Source organism: Sinocyclocheilus grahami, unplaced genomic scaffold, assembly GCF_001515645.1.
Source record: "Sinocyclocheilus grahami isolate Dianchi unplaced genomic scaffold, SAMN03320097.WGS_v1.1 scaffold42.1, whole genome shotgun sequence".
Lineage (NCBI taxonomy): Eukaryota > Metazoa > Chordata > Actinopteri > Cypriniformes > Cyprinidae > Sinocyclocheilus > Sinocyclocheilus grahami.
The window spans coordinates 2,090,887-2,102,897 of NW_015505221.1; the positions used below are offsets into that span (position 1 = coordinate 2,090,887).

The 12,011-nt window shown below is 36.6% G+C and overlaps 1 protein-coding gene across 1 annotated transcript in view; it reads left to right on the forward strand.

Annotated features, from left to right (window-relative positions):
- LOC107582280 (neurobeachin-like) overlaps nt 1-12,011 on the forward strand; it is a 288,543-nt gene that overhangs the window by 197,284 nt on the left and 79,248 nt on the right. The window contains exon 39 of the mRNA XM_016268046.1: nt 8,161-8,307. Within this exon, the coding sequence (XP_016123532.1) occupies nt 8,161-8,307 (147 nt within the window). The remainder of the gene's footprint in view (nt 1-8,160; nt 8,308-12,011) is intronic.

The window sequence follows — 12,011 nt, forward strand, 5'->3', positions numbered from 1 at the left end:
AGAACACACACATGCACTCTCGTACATACACATGCCAGCTGTTCCTTGACCTGCAGGTGGCCCCTGCTCATGTCACAACAGACTTTTTCCCCCCACTAATTCATTTTGCCACCATATAAAATCCACGCTGTCTTTCAAACGTATTACCCAGTATATCTCCCGCATTTCTTCAGAAGCTCACACCTCTGCAGTATTCCTCTGGCCCGGCTTCTTTTTCTGCCTGTCCTTGGTAAGTTGTCAGTGCGTCTCTGTGGACCCGCGGTCTAGTGTCTGGGGCCGCTGTGATTGAGGACTTGTTGAGGTCCCCAGGCTTCTACCAGTCCTTAATGAGTGGAATAATGCATAAGATTGTCATGTGGAAGGGATTGCCTGTAGTCAGATCTTGCCCCCACAATGCCATAGAGAGAGCCTGAGAGAGAGGGACAGCAAAGATCGACTTCTCTATATGGGTTTTATAGAAACGGAGGGACTGTTTTCCTAAACCAGCAGAACAGTGCTAAGCTTTTAAGTTAAACATAAGCTTATAAATGCAATGGACTTAAATAAATACATTCAAAATAAACAAAACGGGAAAAAAAATTAATGCAGTGTATATTTTTTACTAAAAATAAAATATAAACAATTTAAAAATACAAATTTAAAAATAATAATATTTTTCTTTTTTTATTTGATTTTATTCATTTAGTTCATTGTATTTAAAAGCACTCTTATTTATTCACTATAATGAAAACTATATGTAACACTTGCATAGGATATATAAATCATCATTTTAAGAAACTGCAAAAGTCAGTAGCTCTGTGCTTTGCTGAACTGGCAGTAGTGGAGGTTTACAGCTGCTTTTGTGACTGGCGGCTGTGGTACGTTGAGTTAACGTAGGTGATTTGAATGAATTAACTGTTAAGGGTGCATATAAGTTTCCATTCTTTTTGCCAGAAACCAAAGAGATTGAAAAGTGACTGCTCTCAAATGTCAGAAAACTGGCAGTTGACAGCAGTCACTGCATATGGGGCTTGTTTTTATTCACAATGACATATTTTCATAGAGCTTGTCTGCATTAGAACATATGCAGCGCTTTAGCAATATTTCACATTTCTTTTTGTGCAAAATGACATGGGTGGACATGAAATATGCCTCAGGTTCATTCGAAAAATGTTCTAACTACCCTAGAAACAACATCATTATATTTGATTCATGGTAATTTAATGTATTTTCTGTGGCTGTAATATGATCTTCATTCACTGAAAATAGAGGAACAGCCTGAATTTAATGGGACCTCAAACGGCTGACTACATGTTGTATAAGCATTTGATAAACCATACTGCTCTGTGCCTCATTCCCAGGCACCTTTGCATATGTCTGTGGGAACTTTTGCTTTAAAATAGCTCAGTTTAGTCTATTAGCCATGCTGACAAAATAGTGAGCGTGCTTCATGCCGGTCTCAGGCTTTGATACTGTACCTTCCCCCTTATTCATGAGTGGCCGAGTATATTGTTAGCTGATTGGAATTGGGCAAGCATGAAATGGAAGTCAGTTTAATATTGATCCTGCTCTTTAACAGCCTGTTCTACCTCCGGGTGTCCTTGCAGTCTCATTTTCAGGTGAGCAGCTTTGCCCTGACCTAATGAACCTCTCTGGACAGAGCTCTTTATAGCTTGTTATAAGAGAAAGAGTGAAAGAGCGGACTTAAGAGAGGTGTGATGATTCAATACAAATTTAATAGAAGCAAATCGACAAATTATGTTGATTACCACAAAAATGTATGTTGACTGTTTGCTTAAAGGTCCCCTGAAATGCTTAGAAACACGCAGCGTTACTCTATGTGTTGACGTCATTTCAACTGAAACAGCAAGACGGGGCGGGACATATCAAGCAGCCCCGCCCCTTTTTAAAATAGCCAATAGCGTTCGTTTATATCACAGCTTGGTCTAGAGCCATTCAGAGCCGTTGAGCTCCGTAAAGCTGTATTCGACAGGGTATGCCAGCCACAATCTCATCCATATTGCTATAAAATATAGCGTTCTGTGTAGAATTAAAATAGCTCCGATACATTTTGTGGTCTGCGCCGACTCGCGCACTCTGTGCTATCATGTCTCTGGACCGGAGCAGAGTGTGTGTGCGGTGCGGTGGTTAGCGTGACACAGCGCGAAACCAGACTTCTTTTTTTCCACAATGGAAAGCATATTTACACTGTTTGAATCGTACCCTGTCCCCTACAGAAAATATAAATTCTGTGGACAAGTGACCGATTTCAGCCTCCGTTTCAGCGTATATTTTATAGTGTAGGGGGCGGGGGCTTAGGATTCTAGAGAGCATTTGATTGGACAGAAAGTTTGATGAGAAGCTGAAGTACGATGTGACGTCAAAAAAATCATTGAGCCATTTTGGCGGAAGTGACAATCTGCAAGCTTTGAATGCTTATATCTTCTAAATGCGAAATTTGTCACTGTTTTGGAGCACACTGCCTTATAGATAACCTTAAGACTAACATATTGATACTAACACCCAAAAAACTTTCATTTTGATTTCATGGGGACTTTAAGAAAGCAGAAATCTGGGTTACGATGAGAAACTTACAATGGAAGTAACTGGGGCCAATCCGTAAACGTTAAAATACTCACTGTTTACATTGTATAACCACAAGACGTAAACAGTATGCATGTTAACATGATTTTAGTGTGGAAATAAATTGCTTGCTAACCTTTTCAGTTTTTAAACTTTGTTGTCATGACAATGCCTAAAACCCTAAAATAACTGTAAAAATAATTGTTTAAACAATTTTAAAATATATTTAACCTTTTAACAAAATAAATATAAGTGCTTTTTAAAAAAATTCCCCATTCTTTTCCATTGTAAGTGCCTCAACATAACATGCATTTTCATGGTCCCCAAAGGTCCTTAAAACATCTTAAATTCAAATGTAAGGTCATATAATGTCTAAAATATCCTAAATGGCATAACAAAAGTAATAATTTCTATTTTAAAATAGATGTGGATTTTTGATAAAAGGAATTGTGATAAAACCTAATGTTATCATTAAACTTCAAAACTATATGATTTAATTAAATAAATGTAAGTGCTGTAAATTCAAAGTCAAAATGCGGTGCTGTTGATGCTAACTCCAATATCGATCTATTTTAGTTATATAATTCATATATATTAGCATAGTGATGCATTTGTTCAGGTTTGTTCTTTAATTTTCTTTATGCAGGTTTTAATGAAAAGTCTTTAATAAATCTTAAATTTGGTTTTAAAATCTCTGCCGGTACCCTGATTTTTATTTTTATTATTATAATTTTTTTAAGAAAACAAGAGCCGAATCAAAATGAATTTGTGTGATAATTAACTTTATACCACTTCTGATTCATTTTAAATTGAATTGAACCTGGAATATTCCTTTAATTAGCATGTGAAAGCCTAATCAAACTAGCCCAAATATTTAAACACGCAGGCATTCTAATTCTAAATCTGTGGAGCTGTCTGCGAAATTCTGTGCATATGGATTCAATGTGGGGCTTGTAATCAGCCATATTGGTTCTGTATGTGTGATACCAAATGCTTCTCACATGAGTAAAACCATAACAAAAACTTTGCATGGGTCTCCGGTTTCACTTTACGAAGTTGGGTTTCTTTTTCCAGAGCTGACTGCAGAATTCCTGGCATTTGATCGACGAGCGCAGCAAGCCCACTTTGCCACATTGTTTGTGTGCGAATGCACTTATGGCACATGTGCAACATTTTGTTTGAGTTATTATAGATCAGTTAACTGCAGAGACATACATCTACACATCTCACAATCCCTTAGTACATTTTGTATTTTTACAAAAGGCATCTCATCTGTCAATCCCAGAATGGAAAGACACATCAGATGCAATTACTGCTTAAATGGAATATTATGTCATTCTTTATATATATTTGTTTCCTAATTTTTGGGGCTCTTTCATTTAAGGCTACAAGTGTGCATGACTCAAGTGAGGCAATAAAAGTGCAAGGCAAATACTCTAGAGCTCCAACCATAAATAAAACATGGACTCTGGGCAACAATAACCAACCAAATGGAGGCCTATTTGAAGCCTTTTAGCTCATCTGAAAAAAACTTGAACAGTAAAACTACCGAGCACTTAAATATTTCCACCTTGGGAGCTGCTTTCACAAACTGTAAAATTTCCTTTGCCACAAGCTATGCACAGTTTTTTTTTTTTTCGTTTGATGTGACTTTTGAAAGAAAAAGGCCAAGTAAAGAGATCGGTGTGTTGAAGAAGTCACATAGTGATGGAATGACAGAATTGAATTGCAAACGAGAATCTTTTTTTCTTTCCTTTTCCGAAGCCTTCAAAACCCCAAGCTACTCAACTCTCCTTGCATTTATCAAGTAACAGTTTTGCGCCACTGAAGGTGCTATTTTGAGCCCACTTCAAATATTTGGTTTTCATCATATTGTGCTAGTCATTGGATATAAGTTTAGAGCTACTTCAGCACATTTTGATTTGTTTGTTATTCTATACATATGTCAGTCAGTCAATGACAGTTCCCCGTCCCCCGGCTGTATGGATCAGATCCAAGCTTTTAGCATGAACATCATTCAAGTCCCACAACTACTGGCAGACCAGCCATCACCTGGTCTTTCTCAACCCTGCTGCGTCATGCCAAATTTGTGCCCTGGGTAACATAAACCCTCTGATGGCAGAGCGGGTAAGCCATGCTGGGCTTGAATAGCCTCACTATTGACCATGAGGGCTCACAGGAGTCCAGTGAGCGAGCTTCGGGGGTGCCGATAAACGAGGTGGTTGACAATACAAGTGAGGGGTTCTTTCGAGTCACTGGGGAGGTCTGAGTTGTAGCGATCTCGAGTTCCCATCAAGCCTCATTCCTAAGACTGACAAATGATCGTCTATGTTACTAGATATCTTATATATGTGGCCATGTAGGCTTTCTATCAAAGGCTTGCCATTTAAGACAAAAAACAGGAAGCTTCTGTACCGTGTCATTGCTCAAAATAGGAACATGCATCACTGTGTTCCAGAACCTAGTGAGCTTTTGTAGGCAAGATTCAAAGCGCCCCCGATGTGAAGGATGTTCCAACAGGTAGGAACATAATTATAGCCAAGTTCCTAACTTAACTTTATGTGGCAGCACTGCGTGTATTTTTTGCACAGAAGATGATGCCAGAATCCATTACAGTGTGGATGACACAGGAGAAACGTAAATATACAGTAATTCATTCAATAAAAAAATCAGACTGTTTTGCCCAGGATCACAGGGAAAGATTTAAAGGAATACTGAAAATTTACTCCCAGGTCCCCAGGCCCAGTTTGTTTCTTCATTGGAACAGATTTGGAGAAATGAAGCATTACATCACCTGCTCACCATTGTATCCTCTGCCATGAATGGGTGCCGTCAGAATGAGAGTTCAAACAGCTAATAAAAACATAACAATAATCCACAACATGACTCTAGTACATCAATTAACATTGTGTGAAGGGAAAAGCTGCATGTTTGTATTAAATAAATCCAGCATTAAGAGATTTTTTTTTTATCTTCACATCATTTTTTTCCAACTAAAATACGAGTCCTCTATCCATAATACTGCTTTCTCCAATAAAAAAGTCATCTAATCTGAATCAGGAGTGAAATATGCACAGATCAAGCACTGTTTACAAGCAAAAACAGACCAAAACAGTTTTAAACAAATGTGCCTGTGGATTTTGATGTGAGAGGACAATAGGGGATTGGCTATGGAAGATGTTGTTATTTAATAGTCTGTGATATTTTTATCAGCTGTTTGGACTTTCATTCTGACGGCACCCATTCACTGCAGAGGATCCATTAGTGAGCAAGTGATGTAGTGCTACATTTCTCCAAATTTGTTCTAATGAAGAAACAAATGGATATCATTGAAAAATTACATTTTGATCTATGTTTTGCATGTATGACAAATAACCTGGTGGTTGTGCTATTGGCACGGATAGATGACCATAATGTTAAAGAGCACACGTTGATTAATGTTAATCTTTGATATGATGCGTTATCCAGTGGTTTAGTTAATATTCAACCTTTTTTTCCCCCAACAGAGTGTTCATTTTTAGTGATATAAAATTGATTAATTGTGAACATGGAATGATATATGAGCATCAATGATGTTTGTAGCTGTTACTAGGGGCTGCCAGAACTAAGAACATCTACAATTTAGCAACAAATACAACAACTGACTATGTGCAGTGACTAGGTCCGCTGGGACTTTATATATGTACTTTTTGTTTGCCTTCTTGTTGCCTTCTTGTTTAAAACATAAAGCTAAATAGTTTTTTTAATTCACTTTTCCCCCTCAAACTTTCTCCATTTGCTCAGGATCATTTTCTTGTCAAAATCCGTCTGGTTTATGTTGTATGCATTGCACTGAGGTCCTAAGCTTTATCTTGCCAGTCAAGACAGGAGCTCAGCTCCATCAGCTCTCCCTGCTTTAATGCAGGCATAATGACGGTTTACAGAATTACAGTCTTAAGTTTCCCTCAGTCTGCTTTGATCCATGACCGCTCGCTGGCTCTGTGCCTCTAAATGTTACACGCTCCCTATTTCCGAAAAGCGGTCCCACTTCTTCCTTGGCTCTGATGAAAGCTCCTGAGATATGTGACAGAGCAGGAAGCCCGCTATGTTATTTTATTTTATTTTTTTCCCCTCTCTCTCCCTCTCTTTTTCCTTCTTCATCTGTGTAGTGGTGTTGACAGCATTCAAACGTGACTGCTTTGAGACAAGGTACATGAACCCCACGGGAGTGTAGGGAACATTTGAAACACTGCACTGAAAAGAAACATGTCAAAAGAGTGTCAGACACTTTCTATTTCTGATAAGCGTTTCTTATTTCCTTTTTTTCCACAGAATCTCTCTGTTCAGGTGTCTCAGGCAAATCTGACCTTACACAAGACGAATCCTGACTGCCATTTTTCTCTCTTTTCTTTAGTAATTAAAGCTGATGAATGAATCTTTTTTGTTCGAAACAAAAAAATGACTCCACACTTTTTTTGCATCATTTTTCTTTTTCCCTCTGATAAGGCTGTGTGATGAGCTTTGGTGGTAACTGCAGTCACTTAATTGCGCTGTCAGTTAAATCTTGTTTTAGTCCAGATTTAGAGAGTAGATTTCATTATGCCTAATGAACTTGGAAATGTAGACGGGTCTACACATGCTTTATCATGAGTTTCTTTAAGGGAGAATTAAAGTGTCTTAAAATGTGTCTAATATACAAATGAGTAAAGCGTAATAATTTGCCTGTGGTTCCAGTCAGGATATTGAAATAACAAGTGCTACACAATTTGACATCATTGCTGATATTCACGCCAGACAGAGTTTGTTCCTATAGCAAGACATCCCAGAAATAAAGTGTTAATGCCTGTTCACACAAAGCAGGGGTCACCAAACTCTGTCCTGGAGGGCCGGTGTCCTGCAGAGTTTTGCTCCACCCCTAATTAAACACACCTGAACCAGCTAATCAAGGTCTTACTATGCATACTAGAAACTTCCAGGCAGGTGTGTTGAGAAGCTCTGCATGACACCGGTCTTCCAAGACCGAGTTTGGTGACCAATGACACAAAGGATGTTAACTGTAATGATAATGATAAAGTTCTAAAATAGCTCTAAAAATCAGTCTAAATTTAAAATAATATCAGATTCCACACCACAACTGTAACTAATAATGGCACAGAGAAACAATATAATTGGAATCCCTTTCAGAACCTTTTTTTTGTCAGCTGATGAATGATAAAAACATCAGCCAATCAGAATCCATCCTACGTTAAAGACTGCAAGCATTAAAAGTGGCAGACACCAAAACTGCAGCACATGCTTATAAGAAACAGAACGTTATTGTCTGGTGGTATGGACACTAATATAGTTATCTTTAGCGTTATCGTTTTTGTGAATGGGTCTTTAAAATAAAATAAAATAAGTTCCTACATTGCTTGGCAACCACAATCTTTATCTATCATGCCTTATTGATTTTCTTCGGACTCGTAAAAAAAAAAAATATATATATATATATTATACACAGTATAATCTTTAATGTATGTATTTGTATAGGTATTTTTAATGTACTTGTTATGCCTTGTGATTCTCAAATGTGCTTAAGTACACATATTGTCTGTTTTCATCACCCTTGTCTCCCTGCAGGCCCTCAGGAAGACGAGGCCCTGAGAGGGAGGAAGGCCTTCCGTGGCCAGGCGGTGGTCAGCCAGAACCCTGAGACTGAGCTGATGCTCGAGGGGGACGATGACGCTGTCAGTCTACTGCAGGAGAAAGAGGTGGACAACTTGGCAGGTAAGTCAACCTATACACAATACACACACAGTGCAATCTGTATGGAAGAGACAGTTCTCCATTCAGCATGCATAGTAAGTTAAGTCATACATCAGCTCCATGACGTGACCCTTTCCTTCAGTCTTCAGGTTTAAAGGTTCTATGTGCCACATGAGTTTGGATTAATAATTTTTAGACATAATTTGTTATATTATTGAAATGATAAAGTCATGTTCAAACATACCTGTAGGTTTACCTGTACAGAGAAGTCCTGCCATAAGCACTTCATCTGAAATGTCTGCATAATTCCACATTTGGTAGCATTTATTTATTTAGACATAGCTTAAGCATGGCATTTTGTCAGAATGACAGAATTTGACATGGAACAGATATATAAATATATCTTACCTTTCAATCTAGAGGCAGACCAGTGTGGTTACTTTGCGTTTGGACTGTGTTTACGTTTTTCTGGCAGTGTGTAGGGTTAAGTATTGCTCTGGACAGTGTTACTTTTTTTTTTTCTTGCTGAATGTTTATTTATTTATTTTTTAAGTCTATAGTAAAACAGTATTTTAAATATGTCTTTCTCTTCTATTTTTTCTCACAGCAAATTTCTGTCCCCGGGTTTTTATTTCCAGAGGCAAGTTTGGCTATTTAAAGACAGATTAACCCTTCAAAAATCACTAATATTACATTAAATCAAATTAGTTAAATATAATTATTATTGAATTAAAGCAAATATGATTCTAACCAACAATCAGGAGGTAATCAAGATCGATATAGATGCGTTCATTGTTTATAGTTACATACCTTTCCAAAATTTCAGCTGCTAATAATGACAGTTGTCAAATCAAACCTCATGTTTAATATATTTGGAAGATAATCTGATGGTTTTTCCTTTGTAACTAAAATTATTTAAAATATTTATTTTAGTTTGAGGAATCTTTTTTTTTTTAATCACTTGAATTTCCATTATTCTCAGCAACTGTAATAACAGAATGACTTCTATTTTTATCAGCGCTACGTTGGAAGATGTTATATATGATATATGTATTGTGAATGTGTAGCTGACATGTTATTAATAATACCCTGAATAATCAATGCCCCACTCGCTCTGCAGACCTTCATTAGTCATTGAAGGTTAAAAATGAGTGGTGAGATATTTATGCATCTGTTGAAAATCCAATGCCCTAATTTATCTATATATTTTCTTTACTATCTGAAGTGTTGTAAATGTAATGCTCAGTCCTCTATGCATAGCTGATCATGTTATTAAAGCTCCCAGCATACAACCTGTTCAAACTCATTCACAATTTATAAGCAGTTCTGTATGCCAATCTACTTTTTTTTTTTTTGACTCATTTTTTTGATTAATTCATTCATCAGATCTAAATCAGGATTGCCTCAATTACCTTTAATATGTTCCCACCAATGTAAGCCAATTCGGAGTGCAGGAATGCAGACTGGTGTGTTCCTGCTCTTCTTTTTCTTCCATCGATGTTAAAAGTAATTTTACTGGAATGCAATCAATCATAAATCCTGGCACAGTTTATAAATTCCTGAAATGTTAAATGAGCACCATCAAATAGATTAATATAAAGCATCAAATGCACTGATATTGTATTTCCAGCACTTTGATTTTGTATTTCCAGCACTTTGTATTTACAATACTTTAAAGTACTGATTATTTTATAGACAACTTTAGTAAATTTATGTTGAAATAAATAAAAATCAGTGGAAACCATTAATTATCTGCCACTGTATGTTTGTGCAGTATTTGTGGATGACTATTCCTAAATTAGTTTTATTCCATATGTACACTCTTAAAAATAAAGGTGCTTCACGATGCCATAGAAGAACCTTTTTTTCTAAATGGTTCCATAAAGAACCTTTAACATCTGAAGAACCTTTCTGTTTCACAAAAGGTTCTTTGTGGCGAAATAAGGTTCTTCAGATTACAAAAAGGAAAGAAAGAGATGGTTCTTTAAAGAACCTTTGACTGAATGGTTCTTTGTGGAACCAAAGATGGTTCTTCTATGGCATCGCTTGAAGAACCTTTTGAAGCACCTTTATTTGACTCATTGCAGGTAGCCTTGTGTTGTAACCTGTTTTAACAATCATTTTATTTGCTCAACATTTAGTTTTTAAAGATGTGTGTTTATGCATATGTTTGTTTTACTATAGTTGATCTCTGTTATCTGAATTGTGTATCTTCGCCAAAATGGGAGCTGTGCCATCTGTGTCAGTATGCTGTGTGCACTGTTTCTATTTTGACATCAGGCCTACACGCTAACGCTAGTGCTAATGAGCACAGTGCAAACAATAGGCCAATCAACATCAGCCTTCTCACAGCCAATGGGAAGGGCTCAGTTTACCTGCAGCCAATAAGAGTACAGGAGCTGTCAGCTAAACATAGACAGAATAGGTGTGATGTTAAAGAGATTTGATACTGATTTTTATTCTCTTTCACACACGCTCTCTCATGTGTGTGTGTGTGTGTGTGTGTGGTTACATATTAGACCACCGTATTAACATTTTACCTGTACCAGTTATATCTGCTTTATACTCTATTCATCTATTTCACATCTAGCCTACGTTTGTACTATGATCAAACAAAAAATTGTCTTATTTTCATATTCTTATTAGGGCCCCTGTAGTGACAGAGAGAACAATCATCTATTTTCCCAGCATGCCTTTGTCTCGCCACACTCCAGTGAAATCACAGTCGATAGCGCGAGGCAGTCTTATTAACAGCTGACGTCAGGACAGAGCACGCACGACCCGACTGCATGCAGCTCAGATTTGCTGAGTACAACTGCACCTGTTTCATTCCAACATGATAATCTGCTAATCCTCACTAGTATTCTGAAATCAACACTACATCACTTGAACACCGGCAATACAAATGAATCAAATAGACTTAACAGGAAACGTTACACATAACAGTCGTTATTATTATTATTATTATTACTACTATTTTTTATTTATTTTGTAATTAAATTTTTTGTAACTTTCATTTTTATTTATTTATAAAAAAAATTTGGGGGGTGGGGGGGCTATCGTAAAATATAGTACGCTGTAGTATAGTATAGTAGCTATATAGTAGGCCTATAGTATAGTATAGTTTAGTATAGTAGGCCTATAGTATAGTATAATATAGTATAGCATAGTTTAGTATAGTAGGCCTATAGTATAGTATATTATTGTAGCCTATAGTATCGTACATACACTGTAAAAAATACGTGTAATTTTAACTGTAACATTTTGTAAAAACGCTACGGAAAAAAAACTGTTAATAGGTTAACAGTAAGTTCCCGTACTATATACAGGGAAAAACTGTAAAATATCTAACCAGACATTTCAATGTCATTTTACAGTAAAATGCTGTTAATTTTACAGTTTTTAGAAGTAAAAATAACAAATCAATGTATAATTTGCAGTCAAAAAATGTAAACTGATATTCCCAGAATTCCCTGCATGACACTCCACATTTGAAAGTGTTTTGTTTAAATAATCATTTTTCTAATAGTTTTTGTTATTAGTTATGTATATTTGGGCTTTATGTTACATCTTCTGTTGTTTAATGAAAGTTGAATGCATTATTTAAGTATCGTGTGCTACCATGATGGTGTTTAGTGTTTGCATGAATGACTCTGTGCACCTTCTATATATTAGTATATACTTCTGCTTGTGGCGAAGCTACTTGTGATGAGCTTTGATTCTTC